Source organism: Asterias rubens, chromosome 5 (genome assembly GCF_902459465.1).
Source record: "Asterias rubens chromosome 5, eAstRub1.3, whole genome shotgun sequence".
Taxonomy (NCBI): domain Eukaryota; kingdom Metazoa; phylum Echinodermata; class Asteroidea; order Forcipulatida; family Asteriidae; genus Asterias; species Asterias rubens.
Window position 1 is genome coordinate 14,457,474 of NC_047066.1, and position 19,754 is coordinate 14,477,227.

Sequence of the window (19,754 nt, forward strand, 5' to 3'; positions counted from 1 at the left end):
GGTCTTTGACAATTACCAATAGTGTCCACTGTCTTTAAGCATAGTTCCTGTGCTATAACCGATCAGGGGTGGTATTCTTCACTTTGTTATCTGACATCTGATTTGTACGCCCTCAGAAAAATCTGTACGATTGTAGAAGTCTATAAAAACCTATACAATCATATTAATGTCAATCAGCCCTCAATGAAACACCTACTTATTTTCCAGGGTCAACTATCATGCCTGTTAATGTACTTATTTAAGGCCAAGTAACCTTTTGTTTTTATAACTGTTTGATTGTTTTAATCCTATAAAGAGTAGACAATAAAATTAACCTGTGAAAATTTCATTTAAGAATTTAAAGATGGAGCATTTTTTTCAGAAACGTATCAGCCAGCAACGTTTCTCAGATTCAAATTTTGGGGGATAAAACACATCTTTTTTATATATTCACATTACTTCGAGGCAAAATAATTCTCAAATTGCTTTATATGATCAAAAGCTGCTTTACACATTGAACCATTCACTGAAAAACAAGTAACAAAATGTGAGTTTATTTCAAGCTTTTTATTTGGTGGAAATATATGTAACTGTGTATAAAGGGGATGGGGGGGGGGGATGTGCCACAAAACACTTGCTTTCTTTGTTCATGTTGTTAACCGGTACTATTGAGTGTTTATTGGCCAATCACAGCACAAAGCAAGACTTAGAATGCTGTCTCCTGAAATGATTTTTATAACGCTTTTCTAAATCTTTGGTTTTTCGTATATTACAGTATTATCGGTATCTTTTCTGCACGTCACGTAAAGTTTTATTTTTAAAGTCAAAGATTTCACATCAAACCACTGAGGCAGTTGTTTCAGCGTCTTTATCTTTTAGCGATTTAATTTCCTAGTCAGATACTGTAGTAAGAAGTATCCTTGGGTAACTTGTTAGTTTCATTAATGGATTAATCTCAGAAAAATAAAGCATGGTGTAAAAAATTTATTCAAAGCTTTTGTCTTTTTGTAGCAATATTTTTCGCCCATAGATAGGAAAGAGTCAAAGAGATATAATTGTTTAAGCTTTAGCACCTGCATTTAGGTAGGGTTGTTGAAGAAGGATTTTTTGGGGGAATGTCGCAGTGTTGTTCAGAAGCGCCGGCTGCCGACAATTCAGCAGCTACTTGGTTCTTTGTTGTTCAGATCACACCACAGAGCATCTGAAATAAATAAAATATACGGGGCCCTTGGGCGGGCCCCGGACCCCATGCTGCAAGGGCAGCCTGCTGTGCGCTTGATATGCTCGCTCGCATTCAGCCCTTTGACAAAACCAGCTACATATACGTATTTGTTCACCGTCTGCGTCAAAAACTGTTGACAACCATGGACTATTGTAATGATGGACATGGACATGGAATTATAAACTTTAATTCATCTATCTTAACTTTAACTCATTTCCAATCAAAACCTGACAGTCCTTATGTCAAAGACTGGTCATTCTCACTTAGTGTATCTCAACATACGCATAAAAAAATAAGCCTGCGAAAATTTGAGAAGGATAATGGAAGAAAAAACGCCCTTATCGCACAAGTTGTGTGCTTTCATATGCCTTGAATGTGAGACTCAGCTAAGGTCTTTATTCAATTCAAATATTTTAGTGAGAAAATACCTCTTTCTCAAAAACTGCGTTACTTCATTGCTCGTTACCAAGTAAGTTTTAATGCTAACTAATTGTTTTGAGTAATTACCAATAGTGTCCAGTGCCTTTACAATGCAGCGTGCATGAACACCTTGTGTAAAGTGTATTCTAGTATGACATACAGATGCAGACCGTGATGTCATAAGAAAAATCCACCAACGAGGTAGCAGGCATGATATCCTTCTTTAGTCTGATTTAAAATTTCAATACCCTCAGAGAAATCAGCAAAGCTGTCGTTACATAGCCATAACAAGTCTATAAATACCTGTACCATTTGTACATAATTGCAGACCTGCCAACCTTGTAATATTTTGTTGAGTACCACATTAGCGCAGCAGCAAAACCAGAAGCCCAGGGCATGACGGCATAACCCAGAAGCCTAACTACGTGTACTGTTTTGGCACAATGCTTACAGTCAGTCAGAAAAAAATATTATACATGTATGGACCACTTAATTTTAGATGAACTATTTATTTAATGTAATTAAACCATATTCACACAAAATACATGTACAGACTACTTCAGAAAAAGAAATTTTCGTATCATGTTAAGTGAACATGGTAAAGAAATACATGTGCAGGTTCTGACTTAATATTGAAAAGTCCACACGCAACTTTACATTCAGCTGTCATGCTCTCACCCAGTAATGACACTTGTTTCACCTACAACGTGCGATCATTTGACAGTTTGGCCTCATAACTTGAAGACTTGGCTCTTCTGAGTAAGGTGTCACTGTAGTATTCCATAAAGTGGTATCTCTGTCTGTCTTAACGATCTTCCTGATGAGGGAACTCTGCAAACTCCCTCGAGGGGATATAAGAGCTAAACTGGCAACAGCCAATCTCTCTCATACAAACATTGGTTTCCGTCCATGATTAGGACTCGCACAAATCAAGAAATTGTTATTCAGTAACAAGACGGCAATACTTGTTCTAGTCATTGTGAAATCAGGGGTTAGCTTGGTAGAATCCAAACCCACAACCTTTTTTGTAAGTCCTGCAGTCTAACAACCAGACCACAGTGACTATTAAGTCAGCCCTTTAACTCAATAAAGTGTTTCCTTCTATTGCCCAACGACCACATATCTTACCTGGATAGGTCTATTCCTCAGACTTTCTCAACTTTTCAAGCTGGATGCAACCTTAAGCCATCACTGAACAATAAGGTATTCAATGAACACATTGCTTACACAACCCATCCTTGTTGGAACTTGTACACCTGGGCGTGGAGAAGCAAGATATGGTTGGACATCAGGGGAAAGTTATGTTCCCTGAAGCACCATTACTTGTTGGAGCTTGTACACCCAGGCAAGGAGATGCAAGATATGGTAGGACATCAGGAGAAACTTGTGTTCCCCGAAGCAGTGTTGTGTGATTTCTTCTCCTTCGCCAACACAGAACACTTCTTTATTGATTCTTTCACTTGTATCCGTTCCTCTGGAGAGAGAGAATCGATTTAAAACTTACAAAAAAATAATAAACACTAAAAGTGGATTCATAACAATTTAATATAGCGCGCTCATATCAGTCACTCAGTGACAATCAAGGCACTTCAACATTCAGTATTTTCCAGCAAGGTAAGTGGGAATTCATTTGAATTATGAGACCAACTCCTTTTACATAGCACCAAGTAATGGTTTAAGTTAATGCTGTGGCGCAATAAGCAGCCGATCAAACCAGGAATACAAGGGCGAACCCCTTCTCTTGACTCACTGAGACGAAAATTACGTTTGTGAAATTGTCAACTCAAAATCTACAGCACCTCAGCAGGTAATGTTTTATGGGACGCTTTCTACCATCATTATCTTGCTAGTTTAATGCAAATGTGTGCACGCTTTTGTTTTGAGTCCTACAAAAAGTACCCAAACCATTCAGTGTGCCTCTTACCCTTTGTTTTGCACTGTCTCAGTAAGACAACCAACTGCTGCCTGTTGAACTTCACAAGGAACTTCTGGCAGGAACGGATGGTACCTGAAAGAAGAAAATTTCCGGTCATCTTTTTTTTCTTCAAAAGGCATACTTCTATGCAGGCAAGGCCATTTTCACTTTGTAAATTGGGCACTTTCATTGGAAAATCTTTAAGTTTGAGGGAAAGTCTTTATGTGGCATCAAGGCCAACACAAGGGCAACAGAGGGCATGGTCATTGACTCTGTGTAATTTCAGGTCTTACTATGTATGGATGCGAATCTAACATGTCCTATCTCGGCCGCTTTTAAACTGGGTGAAGAGACGTAATTATATAGTTTTAAGCTCAAGTGTCTTGTACACTCCGCGATGACTTAGTCACCAGAACATGAATTCCATGCTCTAAACCAATTGACCATGACACCCTACACATAAAAAACAAAAAACAAAACAAAAAACAAACAAACAGACAGACAGACAGACAGACAGACAGACAGACAAATACCCCACCCAACATCCAAGCAAAAAAAACCCCACAACCAAACAAACAAAAAACCCAACCAACAAACAAACACTCCAACAAACAAATATAATAATAAGAACAAGAAAACAGTGTATTGATATAGCGCATTATGAATAAAACATTCCTCAAAGCACATAACAGCAAAATGAAATGCATTAACTAAGCAAAACTTACATGTAAGAGTATAATTATTTCAAAATTTAAGCCCACTAACAAAGTTATATAAACCAAGGCCAGACCAGCTGTTTCCTAAATCATGTAAATAAAACCATTAAAAATACTACGTGTATTGTTCAATAGGTCCTATATGAAGTAACTTATTGCTATATATCCAAGTCAAGCAACAGCAGTTGATTTTGTTTATAAAACATGTTGTACATTGTATTATTTGCAACATGCAACACCAGTTGCCTTTGAAGGAACACGTTGCCTTGGATCGGTCGAGTTGGTCATTGAAAAGCGTTTGTAACCGTTAAAATGCAATATGGGTAGACAAATTCTGTAAGAGTAGAACACAATGATCCACACAAACATGCCTCGAAATTGCACGGTTTTCCTTTTACCCCATCGACTATTAACACGGTTGGCCATTTATGGGAGTCAAATTTCATAAATGGTCGACCGTGTTAGTTCGCAAAGTTAAAGGAAAACCACGCAATTTCGAGGCAAACTGGTGTGTTCCTTTAACCATGCGATACAGTTACTACCAATCGTGGTCGCCAGTTTGAGTCAGCCCTTTTTCCGTCGCTCTCTAATATCCTTGGCTGTAAGCGAACTCGCACCACCTCTTACCATCCCACTGCAAATGGTCTAGTCGCTCTTACCATCCTGCCACAAATGGTCTAGTCGAATGGCTACATCAAGCGCACAACAACCAAGGCTGGACTAAAACACTTCCCATCATGCCCCTAGATTTGCTTGGTATTCGTACCGCGGTTAAAGCAAACAATGGCTCTTCTGCAGCAGAACTTGTTTTTGGTACGACCACTACATTACCAGAACAATTTGCCATGTTTGTAGTACCCAGTATGAGCCCTTCTGACTTACATAAATCCTAGCGACTACGTTCAACACCTCTGTCAACACATGACAAAGATTCAACCCACTCCACCTCGGCCACAACACAAAACCACACATATCCCGCCAGCACTGTCGACATGTACTCATGTTTTTGTTCAACTGGATGCTGTGATGAAACCCCTACAGCCTCCTTACAATGGACCATAATAGTGTCATCAAGCGTACTGTATTTCTTCCTTGAGACCAATGGTAAACAGGACAGTGTCAGCATCGATCGGTTAAAGGAACACGTTGCCTTGGATCGGAAGAGTTGGTCTATAAAAAGGGTTTGTAACCGTTTTTTATAAAATGCGTATGGTTGGAAAGATGTTTTAAAAGTAGAATACAATGATCCACACAAACTTGCCTTGAAATTGCGTGGTTTTCCTTTTACTGTGCGAACTAACACGGTCGGCCATTTATGACTCCCATAAATGGCCGACCGTGTTAGTCAACGAAGTAAAAGGAAAACCGTGCAATTTAGAGGCGTGTTTGTGTGGATCATTGTATTCTACTTCTAACAAACAACCAAAATGATGACATTTGATTTTACAAGAGACATGTTTCGTTTTTGTCTGTTTTTTTAATTTTTTTAAATTTTTATTGCCATGTGTGTATTTTATGTTTTGTTTTCCTTAATTGTTACATTTTACTGTTTTTATAATGTTTAATATTTTTTTATCCATCCTGTTATCGCTGCTTGCGCTGTTGGATGTTGAATAAAAATTTTTTTTAAAATGATGATATTTCACTTTACCTGAGACGTGTATCGTTCTTAACGATAGAGGACATCTTGCGATTGATGTGATGAATGGCAACGTCGAGCCGAGTATCTTCTGGTGGTGACGACGGACTCTAATCATCACAAGGCCCGTGTGGGAATTCAAGTATCTCACTGGAAATTAATTGAGATCAAATAAAATACTGTCATCTTGGAAGCATCAATGTTTCTGAAACAAACTCGATTGTTCGTGTCATATTATTTCTTTCAGATACTTTTTACATATTAAAAAAAAATGTGTAAAAAACTCAAAACAATTCAATTTTATTCACCATGTCCAGTCAGGAAGAAATTTCATGCTAAGCAAATGTTTGTGCTAAGCAGCTTTATGAAATTGGGCCCTGGTCACTGGGCCATTTTGTTTCAATCTTTAAAGGCACTGGACACTATTGGTAATTGCTCAAAACAATCGTAAGCATAAAAACTTACTTGTTAACAAGCAATGGAGAGCTGTTGATAGTAAAAAACATTGTAGTAACTTAGTTAAGTAATTTCTCACAAGAATATTTGAATTGAATTTGAGACCTCAGCTGAGGTCTTGAATTCAAGCATCTGAAAGCACACAACTTCTCGCAAATTCGACAACCAACTTAATACAAAAATTCAAAGGTTTGTTATTTTATGCATATGTTGAGATACACCAAGTGAGAAGACTGGTCTTTGACAAATTTACAAAGGTGTCCAGTGTCTTTAAAACATCTCAGCTCCCTGGCGAGTATGCAGCCCGTGCTGCCTAATATGTACATGTAGCATACTTCAGCTAAATCAATCACAAGAACCCTCTCTGCCCTCACAGGTACCCATTTACCCCTGGGTGGAGAGAAGCAGTTATGGTAACTTAAATCATCTCAGCTCCCTGGGGAGTACACAGCCTGTGCTGCCAAATATAGCACACTTAAGCTAAATCAATCACAAGAACCCTCTCTGCTCTCACAGTGTACAGCTCATTTACCCCCAGGTGGAGAGAAGCAGTTATGGTAACTTAAACCATCTCAGCTCCCTGGGGAGTATACATCCTGTGCTGCCAAATATAGCACACTTAAGCTAAATCAATCACAAGAACCATCTCTGCCCTCACAGGTACTCATTTACCCCTGGGTGGAGAGAAGCAATTTATAGGAAGGGTCTTGCTCAGGGACACAAGTGTCACGACCGAGGTTCAAACCCACACTCTGGCATGATTTGAAACAGGTTTCCAGAGGTGGAACTGAAGATGAGATGTCAGTATGTACCACAGTGGTTTGTATTGGGGTTAACTGTGATTAATTTGCTGTATGATCAATTTTAGCTCTTTGCAAAGTACCTGAAAACATTATTGTAAAAAGGCACTTTTCTTACCCGAAGGGCTTCTCAAAGCGATACCAACATCATAAACCCCTGGTCATTGGGCCATTTAATTCAACATGTTCAATCATTAAACCATCTCAGCTCCCTGGGGAGTAAACAGCCTCTGCAACAAAAATTGCGCTACTCGGCTAATTCAATCATATCCTATCTCGGCCCTCACAGGTACAATAGACCCTTCCCATGAAATATGTCAATTGCACATAGCGCGTGCGAACTAACGTTTTGGTTGGCAAAATAAGGGAACATTGCGCTGTTTTGTACACGGCCAATGGTTGCGTGACGCAGACGCGATTGCGTGTCTGCTTAGTGCACAACTCTATGGTGTTTGCCAACCAACAGGGTCCGTACGCACGTGTGAATGTGATTAGCATATTTCATGGGAAGGGTCCATTATTTACGGTGTTACCCCTGGGTGAAGAGAAGTTAAGTGTAATGCTCAAGGACACAAGTGTCATGACCAGGATTCGAACCCACACCATGATGACTCAGCCACAATAGATATGAATGATCTACAGGGTTAATGCCCCAGTTATGAATACAAAATTCAATTGGACCTTACAGCAGTGAGCTTTGACGACGAGATGTACATTTTTTTAAATAAAAAAACCCAGGCCTGGAATTTCACGAAGGTCACGGCCTTCGTTGCCCTGGTCTTGGCCTTGGTGCCCCTTCAAAAGTTACTTAATAGACTTTCAGATTTTCCAATGGAAGTGCCCTTTGTAAAATGAAATGGCCTTGCCCTTTAAAAGGTGAAACTCCAGGCCTGGCAAAACTCTCTGGAACCTTACCACTCAATCCCCAGGAGATGGCGGCCAGACCATAGTCACCGTGGGTGTCGCGTACTTTGGATTTCACAGCAGCATAAATATTCTGGGTTACAATTGAGAACGCTCGACTGTTGGGATCTTCAAACACCATCTCACAAAGAAAATACCTGAAAAAAAGCAAGAAAAAGATTTGTCTTCCTCTGTTTTTGGACATGGTAGACCTGCTTATTTAGCACTGTATTATGCAGTAATTATTTAACATTTTTAATAGGGAAGTATAAGTTTGGTAATCACTCTTAGAATTAATGGCAATAAGCCTACAACCATGACAACAGTATTTGATGGTAACAAAATAAAAAATGTTTGTTTAATATGCTCCAACAATTGAATCTGAGAAGTGTTACTCAGATTGTTAAGATGTGTCCACTATAGGGATTGTTCTTCCTGTGTAGACGTAATATTTGCTGTGGAATTTTTTGACGATTACTAGGAATATTATTAAAACAATCCAATCGACCAGTTCTAAAACCCAACAAACCTATTATTTGCCTTTAATTTAAAGGAAGCTAGTCACAAAATTAAAACAATGATCCAAAAACTATCCAGATATATTTTTCCACAGAGTTTTTAATAAATTACAGAATTGGTTTTTGCTAACAAAACATCTGCTGGCAGTGTAAGCACTTTATGTAATCCACCATATACATAAACTGACAAACCTGTAGAAGTTTTAGATCGATCGGCCATCTGGGTCACAAGAGAATAGTGAAAAACCGATGACAAATTCTGCATTGAATCAATGCCAAAACAAAAATGAATAAAATGCACCCTCAGCGATAAACTCCAAACGCGAAGTTAGATTATTTATTTCTCATCAAATATGACATTTCAGACAGAAATATTTCAAGGGATGTTTTCAACTATCATCATCATTAGACCGTGTAAGTTTTATGTAAATCTGTGATCTTCACGATTTTTTTCTTCTTACCAATTCTGTAACGTTCCTATAAGTAAAGTACAGGCTATTTATAAAAGTCAACAACAAAGAAAGTTCTATGGAAATAGAAAAGCCTTTATTATTATTATTATTACTATTCATGGTTTACTAAAACACTGCAATACAGCGGCTAATAAAAGCCGAAATGTAAAGTTTACAAAAAGAGTCATTCGAAATATTTAGGCCCCTATATTACAACAACAAAATGAAATATAAAATATCTAAACATACAGGCAACAAATTTGTGACAGAAATACATTTAAAAGAGCACACAAATATTTTGATTAGATTAAAATTCACCCACTGCTCATGATCCAAAGAGCCTCGCCACAAGATAACATTGTCAAGAAGACTGAAGTGGGAAAAAAATTATCATTTAGTAAATCTAATATTGCTATTGACATTACTATTAACAGCAATGATTACTATTGAACCCTTGCACGCACGTCACAATTGGCGACTGTGCCAAGCTAGGTTTCCGTGTAAACACTGCGTTTCCGTGTAAACGCTGCTTCGCCTAAAATGCGCACCTACTAATGGGGGTGTTCAGACAACTTGTCCGTCGGAAAACTTGACCGTTCGGACAGCTCGACGGTTGAGACAGCTCGACCGTTCGGACAACTCAACGGACGGTTTTATCAACAGTCAGACAACTCGACTTAGGACCATTTGCGTCGACAGATGAGATGGCCATGACAGGCACAGCGCCGGAAAGGGGGAGGCGTTTTAGGGTTAGGTTTTTTTTAGTGTTTTAGGGTTAGGGTAAGGGTTAGAATTTACAGTAAATTCGTGTAAACATGTCAGTAACGGAGGTCGACAAGCTTGTCTCTCGGTCATCCGGCAAGTTGTCTCAAATTCGAATTGTCTGAACCGTCGAGTTGTCAGAACACTTGAGCTGTCCGACGGACGAGTTGTCGGACATCCTGAATAACGCACATTGACATTGCCCACCAATGATGTCATCCCCCTAGTTTATTAACAAGAAAATGTTTATTAGAAGTTAATCCAACTAAGTAATAGACCGATCCATTAAGCTCCGCCCCATTGCGTATTGACCTATCACAACGCAACAAAGGTCCGACACTAAGGTCAGACATGCAGGCGCGTACGACGGTTGGCTCGCACAGCAGAGTTGTGCAGAAACTTAGAAAGGCATTGGAGAGCCCCACTGTTCTTGCTCACACGTGCGTCGTGGGCGGAGCCTACGTACTGGATCGGTCTATATAGTAATAGTATATATATTCATGTAAGTATAATAAGTATTGTAATTCTGCTGTTCCCCTCTTCCAAAGAAACTGTGCATTCATTTGCCAAATAATTTACGATAACAATAGTATTAGCATGTAATAAACTGTCATTAAGAACCTACCTATTTTTAAGTCGCACCATCTTTTTAATCGCACGAATACAGTCAAGATTAGAACGACTTAAACTTGAAAAATCCGCGCAATGGTAAACCAGTAAGCAGGAAAATGCTTGTATGACTTTACTTTTTTAAACAGCGCCCTCAATTGCTCAAATCGACTCTTGTTATTTTGTGTTGGTATCTTAATTCTCGCCGTATCTTCAACACACAATTTTGGACAGAGTACCAGACTACTGGATTTATGCTTCGCTTTATTACATTGATACCGCAGGGAACATGAAAGAAAGTGGTGAAGAAAGCCAACAATTTTAACGCAGAATTACCCTTAAGATATAAAGCAGATTTTATAAAATACATACCGATAGATGACCTCTTATATTCCGAAGTTGAAAAGGACCTGATTTTAAAAGAGTAAGTTGATATCTTCAACATGAAAATGTCCCAACTCAAATACATATTAAGAAAAAATTGTGACTATCTTTGTCAATGTTTGTGTGTGGCTTAATTCATAATTGCAGCAGTGCTTTTTTTTAGGCTTTTTTTTAAGACCCTTCCTGTAATTTAAATTGTAATGTAATGTAAAAAATGTAGTGAAACTTCTAAAAAAAAAATAAAGTTGATTTTATATAAAGGCTCTGGTAAATAAATGTGTGAAAAAAGCCCTCAGTCTCAGAGCCAGAGTTACGTAGTACTACTACTACTAGTGAGTTGGGATAGCGTAAGTTACGTTACGACTGTCGGCTGGAGGGTTACGTTATCGCAACTAACAGTGCACAGTAACAGAGTATTCGGTACGTAGTCTGTAGTTGTTACGGAACGGAGAAGCCACTTTAAACACATTCATGATTCTGATTTGTATATAAGATTAAAAAATTCAATGAATTCTTCTTCTTGGTTTCCGATGTCTGGATGCGCTGTGTACAATGTAGTCCCCCACGGTTTTTGTTTCTTGTGTAAAGTAATCCCTGTAGCAGTTCTCGCTGGGAACTAAACTCAAACTGGGATGGTGTAGTGCGACTTTAAATTATTTTTTATATCTGCTGCGGTCGAGTCTTACAATACAACCGCATATGTCAAAACAACACCCTTACTTGGTCTATCGCTTATCTGGGTCAACTCACGGTAAATAATGTGAGTGTTTAACTTCATAGAAAGCTTAAAAGTCTGTAGATTGAGTATTTCAGCCTCAAACACGGCTGCTGGGTCTCAGGGTACAGGTTTTTTTGTGTGCTAGAAATGTCATGAGGAACATAGGCTAAATTATTCGTTGAGTTTTTTATTGGTAGCTTTTCTTTCCAAACAAAGTGAAAGGGTGCATTTGACCTTATACAAAGGAAAAACATATAATATAGAGGTTAACAAACAAGGTTTAAATTTATACTTCAAAGTCAAATGTTTGTCTGTTATCTACTGTAAATGGTTTTTAATTTAAGGTACATATGTTCATGTTTGTATGAGTTGAGTTTTCTCACTACATTGTTGTAGCCTAGAGTCAACTTAACTTTCTTAAATTTTTTTGCAGTTCCTCTGTGTGATGTTAAATGAAATCATCGCCGCTTAACAGTAATGTTGTAATCATGACCAGCCATCGACGTCAAAGCTCCAGCTCAGATGACAGCTCTTCCTCAGCCTCCTCCTCCAGGAGCTCCTCCCCGGCCACCGCCGTCCCGAAGGCATACGCCCGTCTCGAGAATGACAGTGAACAGGTCCAGACGCTCGTCGACCGTGAAAAGGAAAAGATGTATCGCAAGAGACCGTATTCAGTTTCTCTGAGTAGTGGTAGCGAGGTGGAATCGTCACCCGAGTCAAACATTCCGAAGGCCTATTCCAGGAAGAAAACAAAGAAAAAATCGAGCGAGGACGGCAATAGTTGGAAGAGTACCACGGTGCCTTCAAGTTCAAGTAGCAGTAGCAGTAGCGATAGTAGTAGCAGTAGTTCATCCAGCTCTGATAGTTCAAGCGACTCAGAGCCGGAGCATAATTCACAAAATCAGCATAAAAAGAACCTTTCCTCGAAGGACTTGCCCAAGGATAACAGAAGTAGCCAGCAACATAGGTCTAACAACCAGAATGAAAACTCTAGTAGAAAAGTTCACGAGGGGGGAAAGAAACTTCAGCAGAGACGAGAGAAAAGTCGCGGGATGGTTGCCCAGAGTCCGGAAGAAATCAGACACAAAAAGAGAGAGGTAGAGGATAAGCCAAGAAGCTCCAGACATACAGAGGTGGCGAGGAGATCTTATAGTCAAGAAATACATTATAGAGATTCTAGAGGTCGGATCGAGGACAAGACACAAAGGCACCGTGTTGACCGTGAGCTCCGGCGAGACCAAGAGCCCATAAGGGATGACTCTGGTAGAAAGAACAACCACAGGGAAAAGGACGTCAAAAGAGATGGGAGCCAATCTGAAAAAGACAGAAGGTACTACGACAGGCTTAAGGAAATGCCAAGGAATGAGGGGTCAAATTCCAGACAGAGAGAAGAGGAACAATACAAGGGCGGTGATGCTCCTCCTAAAAAGAAACGTGCAGTACCCAAAGCTTCCAGCACTGCTCATAAAACGGCAAATTATAGATCCAGAAACAAATCTAGTAGAGAGAGGGATCGCAGGAAGCTGATGGAAGTTTCAAAGAAAGGCTACGATCATGAAAGAGTACTTCATGAAAGAGTCAGTCCTGCAGAGGTGCACTCGAGGAGCAAGGCCAGATCCAGCAAGGAGACGGAACGTCAGAGGGTGAAGCAAGAAATGCCGGTGTGTACTGCTGGACGAGAGTACTTCAGTACGGAAAGAGGGTGCTGGGAATGGGAACCCGCCGAAGAGCCCGGCAGGAAAGCTCCTGATGATCCCAGGGATCATCAAGCTTCTCATAGGAGACAGAACTCCAGGGAAGATGGCAACAGTAGACATTCAGTCAGAGAAAGCAGTTACGCGGAGAAACACCACAAAATGGAAAGCTTGGAAGTCGACTCGAGAAGGACAGCCCACTCATCACCGTCTCCCGCTAAAATAAAATCAGACAGCAGAGAGAGGAGGAAGAAGAAGATGGAACGGGCAAAGGAGAAGGAACGAGCCAAACTGAAGAAGGAGAAACGCAAAAGGAGAGAAAAGCTGGAGAGGAGGAAAGAGAAAAAGAAGGAACGGAGAGAGCATCGTAGTAAAAAAAGTAAGGAGAAAAGACACAAAGAGCGAAGGGAGAGACGGAGCAAGGAGCCTAAAGTTCCCAAGATCTCAAACATTCAGGCGAAGCTACTAAATTTAGCATCAGGTGAGGCTTTTAGACTAGATTTAAGAATTTGTCTTGGAAAAAACAGTCACTGGATTAAGCCTTGGTGACTGGTGCGACTTGTGGTCAGTTTACCGTGCCGCCCCAACTAGGCCTACTACTCAATTTGTTGGCTTTGCATGAAAAGGCTGCCTCTTTGGTCAGGTTCCCAAGAGACAAAAAGAACCAGTCTCAGTTTGGTTTCATACATGTAGGTTTGTAATAAAAAATACCCAAAGTGGTTTGCCTAAAACAAGGTCATTATTTTCCACTGTTAAAAGATGGACACTATTGGTAATTGTCAAAGACCAGTCTTCTCACTTGGTGTATCTCAAAATATGCATAAAATAACAAACCTGTGAAAAATTGGTCGTCGGAAATTGCAAGATAGTAATGAAAGAAAAAACACCCTTGTCACAAGCAGTTGTGTGCTTTCTGATGCTTGATTTTGAGACATCAAAATCTAACTTTGAGGTCTTGAAATCAATCTCATGGAAAATTACTTCTTTCTCGAAAACGACGCCACTTCAGAGGCAGCCAGTTCTCACAATGTTTTATACTATCAAACTCTCCCCATTACTGGCCACCAAGTAACGTTTTATGCTAATAATTATTTTTAAAGGATTTGATTACTTTTTTTGTACGACACTATATTTGTATCAATAACTTCCACTGTTTAACCATAAATTCTGAATGCTCCTCAAATGTAGGTGTTCAAGAAGCAGCACCCCGCATCTTGGCACCAATGACCAAGGAAGAATACGAGCGGAAGCAGAGTCGCACACGGAGGGTCTATGATGAAGACACTGGTAGACACAGGTAACCTGTCTAAACACATTCTTCTGTGGGTTATAACTTATTACTACTACTTATTATTTGATACAGAGTCGCATCCCTCTAAGTTGACCCTTGACCCCTTTACTGTGACGTCCCAGGTTGCAGGCCTGATACTTCACGGAGGCAACAAAGGCAATTGCCTCCCGAGTGCCATTGAAATGCTTCAGTAGAAATTAACATTTTCCTCATAGGGTGCCCTTTACCAAGGAGAGATTGCCTTGGTGCCTTTGCCCTTTCAAAAACAAAGCATACAGGCGTGACGTTGTGTCATACTTCGGTGTAGTCCCTGTTTGTATGGCAGTTACAGTTTTGGGCTTCTGACTGAAACCCCACTGAATAAAGATATTGACCAAATAGGGAGACTGCTCACATTGGGGCTAGATAGCTCAGTTGGCATAGAGCCTTAATCCGGAGATCGAAGGTTGAAGTCCTGCTCTTGTAAATTAGAGTGTTCAGTGAGTTTTCACAAAAGGTTTCACAAGTTGGGAAAAGTAACTCTTCTAACACATTGACTTGGTTTTGCTTTCAGGCTTGTGAGGGGAGATGGTGAAATAATTGAAGAAATAGTCAGCAGAGATAGACATCGACAGATCAATAAGGTAGGTTTCATTGGAAAATCGAATTGACAGAATGTACCATTCACAGACCTCATGGCAAGCATTTAGTTTCATCTTTGAGAGAGCATGGCCATTTTTCATTTTGTAAAGGCCACTTCCATTAGAAAATCTCAAAGTCTATGGGAAACTGTTGAAGGGGCACAAAGGCCATGGGCCTCCGTGAAATTCCAGGCATGATAGTCCCTATGGATCCAGCTGGTCTCAGTGTGATAAAATACAAACTTATTGTAAGAAATACTAAGTCTAATATAGCGCACATATCTACCAAACAAGGTACTCAAGGCGCTGAGTATATAGAAACTTTCAGAAAGATAGGTTATTGCAGAGATGGATTCTGGGACCCAATTATGTTATAAGGGTTTACAAGGTGCTATGGCGCCAGTGTCTTGGCCAGGAATATGGAAAGTGGGAGTGCAAACTGAAAAAGTGGGAGTGCAACCTAAAATCATGCAGCCACAGCCAGGAACACCGGGGCGAACCCCTTCTCTTTTTCGATAAGTGCACTGGGTTCTTTTACACGTGTTACACAACACATGGGACCGATGGGCTTCACGTCCCATCCGAAGGACGAAGCAATGGCTAAGTGTCTTGCTTTAGGACACAAGTGTCACGGCTGGGGATTCAAACCCACACTCTGCTGATCAGAAACACCAGAGTTTGAATTCGGTGCTCTTAACCGCTCGGTCAGCTACTAGTGTCCATCTTTAAAATAATTCTTTGAAATTTCTGTTTACAGCAAGCAACGAGAGGCGATGGCATAGCATACCAAAGGAGTCTCGGCCTTCATAGATACTAGGTATAGGATTAACGTTTTTCCAGATTTCCCACCTGTCAAAATCACACCTCAGAGCGGGATCAATTGGAGGCTTTTGAGACACTGGCGGCAGCAGACAGCGGGCCTTTTTTGCGCGTGCAACATGCTCAGTAGTGCGCGCGTAGGTCTGAGCACTCGCACTACTGGCGAGAACTGTGAAAAAAGACCGTCCAAAGGTTTCCAATTTGAAGATGAAGTTGAGTTTTAGGACTTATGGTTTTTGAGGTTGCATGGATATACCGGTACAATGTTTCGACCTACCTTTGCCCAATCATGTCTAATACTCTTTACGATCAGTGTAGCATACTTTGAATCTGCATTTTAAAAGCAAAACATTGATTTCTTGTACAGTATTCTAGGACAGAAAATGTACAAAACAACCCTTCTTTGGTTACAACATAATGATGAGATTTTCTGTTGATTAATCTGTGATGTGTTGTGCTGACGGAATCAAAACTTCAAATTTTTGTCCACAAATGGTTTTTTTGCGACATTTTTTATAAAGGCAGCTGAATGCATACTTGTATCTAACTCAAGGTAGACATTACGGCCCCATATTGTTTACATGTAGATTGCAGATAATGTAGTGGGTTTTAAAAAGTTAGCTGTGACATTATTTTTTTAAGTCTGTAGGTTACTCAGGATTTTAGTTAGCTTTGTGCAAACTTGTGTTAGCAAATATTAGAAGCTTAGTGTACTCTTTTCTACTTTTTTTAAACATTTTTTTTTAAATATCAATTTCCAAACTTCCAAGCTTGCCATTGTGTTTGTCATCATTTGTATGAATTTTTGAATTTAAAATTCATGCTTCGCAGAATTTTAAGGTAGCCTAAAGCCCGGTTCATACTTCCTGCGAATGCAAAGCGAATTCGACGTGAACTTGACGTCACATCTCTGTTTTCGCTGCGATATTGGCAAGATAGTTGAGCACAACTCAACTGTTGCGAAATATTCATTGCGATTTTGTGAACCGGGCTTATTAATACATTTCTCAAATGCGTTCCTACTTAAAGAAGATTTGTAACTACAATGTAGTTTTTGAGGAGAGTACTTTTGTAAGGTTTATGATAACTGGCTATCATTTTGTATGGGCAGCTAGCAGTTGGAAAAAATTGTTCAACTATTTTAGACAACATAATATACATGTACAGTGCAGAGATCAAAGGTTTTTTTCCCGGACCACAGGCCGGAGGCCAGTGATATAAGCATAGTAAACTCAAGACCAAACAAGTCAAAATGTATTTGTTGATAGAATCACAAAACCGAACTGTGTAGTAATAAAACATTTATGTTGGAATGTTGACGCTGGGTTTAATAAAAACCTTTCAATTCTGTCGAGTAACGAAGTATAAAAGACAAACAAGGGGAAGCTTCTCTTACATTATGTAGTATTTATTTAAATGAAAACGGTGTACGGAAGTTTTTATCTCATTTTGAATCCGCAACTCTGGTCTTGTAAATATTTTGAGTTTTTTTTTAAGTCCTGCGTTCTTGTGGATTTTGCACCAAAGGTGGAGCTCTGCAGTGTGGCAGTAGGGCAAATATTTGGAGGAACTGCGCCTTTAATGATCATTGCGGGCCATTGCAGATTTGCCCTTTGCAAAAATAAAGGTAAATTAGAACAACAAGCAACTTTCAGAAGGATCTAAAACGGCTACCATTGTTTGTTACTCTACCTACAGACCTTTCTATTGTTGAAAAAGAAACCACGCTGGTTTGCATGGACGGCCGCAACAAATTCAGCACTATTTTTGGATATCAATTTTTTGTCAAAGATTTTTACAAACTGTGGCTATCTGTTTTTGCTTTGCATTTATGACTTCCCATAGGTTTCCCAACATCTCGGGTTGTGACATTATAACAGAAAGGTCTATGATTTTTGTCAAAAGACAAATCTGCAATGAATGGCATTCTAGCCAAATATCTTTCTCATGATTTTTCTTTGCTGATTGAGTGCCAATTTCTATGCCTGTATCATCAAAGGCACAATTCCATCACCTACCTTTTGTACTAATAATGTACTTTGTATTATCCCCAAACAAGTGTATAAAAGGAAGGTATAATGTCCCCTTAGGTCGATTTAACAAAGATATTCCTAAGTCCTAAGTAAGACTAGTCTTAAAGACACTGGACATCTTTGGTAATGTCAAGGACCAGTCTTCTCACTTGGTGTATCTCAACATATGCATAAAATAACAAACCTGTGAAAATTTGGACTCAATGGGTCGTCGAATTTGCGAGAGAATAATGGAAGAAAAAACACCCTTGGCACACACTTTGAGATGCCTGGATTTCGAAACCTCAGCTGAGGTCTCTTATTCAATTCAAATATTTTGTTTTTTTTAGTGACAAATTATTTCTTTCTCAGAAACAATGTTTCTTCAGAGGGAGTCGATTCTCACAATGTTTTATACTATCAACCTCTCCCAATTACTCATTACCAAGTAAGTTTTTATGCAAAGAATTATTTTGAGGAATTACCAATAGTGTCCAGTGCCTTTAACTGTGAAATCCATCACTGGTCCCCTGCCCTTTCCTTTGAAAAACAGATGAGGAGTGAGCACTGGTGGAAACCAAATTATAACAAAGTTGTTTGAATTTTTTTCGGTTTCGTTTCAGAATTTGTTTGATTCTAACAAGATATGGTAGCATATTTACTTCCTCCTCAAAACCTAAAAAAATGGAGAAGATAGAATAATAATGACATAATAAGGAACATTAAACCAAAGTTCTGCAAATTAATAGACTGATCTAAATCTGTGAATACTTCAAGAATTTCTGTGAATTTATTTATACTTAACTCTGATTCAATTAACCTGTACTTCTGATGAATTGAAACCAAAATGATTTTTTAAAAAGTATGTGAAAGCGAAGTAATTAATTTCTCCCAGCTTTACAAAACGTTAAGATTCAATTTGTATTCATATTTGTGTGCATTGAATTACATAGAATAATCAGGATAAACACTGGGGCTTTTTTTGGACAAGTTTTATGAAAATGATTTGGGATGTGTGCATTATGCTTTACATACACTGTAGGTACATTGGATTTAATAGCTCGATAAATAAGCAGTGCCCGATTTCATGGATCTGATCGTAAGCAATGAATCAGGGCTTTATTACAGAAGCAGGGAATTCAGCACAGTATTTCGCAGGTTAGCAGGAATTTTTTGCTTGTGCGCGCCTGTACTCCACATTACTAGGCTCTCTTCACATAGTAAGCGATGGATGGTGATCGTGAGTGCATCATTGGGTGGTATAAGCAGAGCCATGAAATTGGGCCCAGGTCAAAGAGAATTATTTAGACTCAGTTTTGAATCGGTTTAAAAAAAAACTTTCTAAATGTGAAAGACTTAACATAGTTTACTTTGTGATTTCAGTTAGGTCTATTATTAACTACACAAAAAAAACACAATCTTACAAAACACTAAACGGCACTGTAGAAAAACAAGCAGAGCCATTCATTGGCCCCCAGGGCCCAAACTCACAAAGCTGTCTGGCAAATATTACAATAATGTAAAGTTTGTAGAACGTTGGCTGGAAACACCTGTTTCTTCTAAGCAAGTTTTGTTCGTGCTTAGCAAGGTTTTGTGCTTACATACAGGATTTATGAAATTGATGGGCCTAGGAGATTTTGTCAATAAGTAAGCAGTGACATATCAACCAAAAATTAACCAAATCCTTCGGTTGAAGATTTTGATAAATACCTGAAATAAAAAGTGAAAACCCATCCATCTTGGTATAAAGCAAACGTTGGCAACTCGGGTTGAAATGTAAAGTGTGCATTGCGGGATGCCATTCTAGCAAGCATGGTGCAAAAAT

General features: G+C 39.3%; 2 protein-coding genes across 2 annotated transcripts; one reads left to right on the forward strand and one right to left on the reverse strand.

The window, feature by feature from the left end:
- Nucleotides 1-1,657: 1,657 nt before the first annotated feature.
- LOC117290596 (ribonuclease P/MRP protein subunit POP5-like) lies at nucleotides 1,658-10,507 on the reverse strand. Its single transcript, XM_033772055.1, has 5 exons — nucleotides 10,408-10,507; nucleotides 8,063-8,208; nucleotides 5,904-6,041; nucleotides 3,546-3,629; nucleotides 1,658-3,095 (listed from the first exon to the last, which is right to left on the reverse strand). The coding sequence occupies exons 1-5, from the start codon at nucleotides 10,425-10,427 to the stop codon at nucleotides 2,995-2,997; spliced, it is 489 nt and encodes a 162-aa protein (XP_033627946.1). The 5' UTR covers nucleotides 10,428-10,507; the 3' UTR covers nucleotides 1,658-2,994.
- Nucleotides 10,508-10,659: 152 nt separating this feature from the next.
- LOC117290597 (trichohyalin-like) lies at nucleotides 10,660-18,112 on the forward strand. The gene is made up of 5 exons (XM_033772056.1): nucleotides 10,660-10,815; nucleotides 11,927-13,668; nucleotides 14,376-14,484; nucleotides 15,032-15,101; nucleotides 15,856-18,112. Exons 2-5 carry the CDS (start codon nucleotides 11,946-11,948, stop codon nucleotides 15,913-15,915), a joined length of 1,962 nt encoding a protein of 653 aa, XP_033627947.1. The 5' UTR covers nucleotides 10,660-10,815; nucleotides 11,927-11,945; the 3' UTR covers nucleotides 15,916-18,112.
- The last annotated feature ends 1,642 nt before the right edge of the window (nucleotides 18,113-19,754 follow it).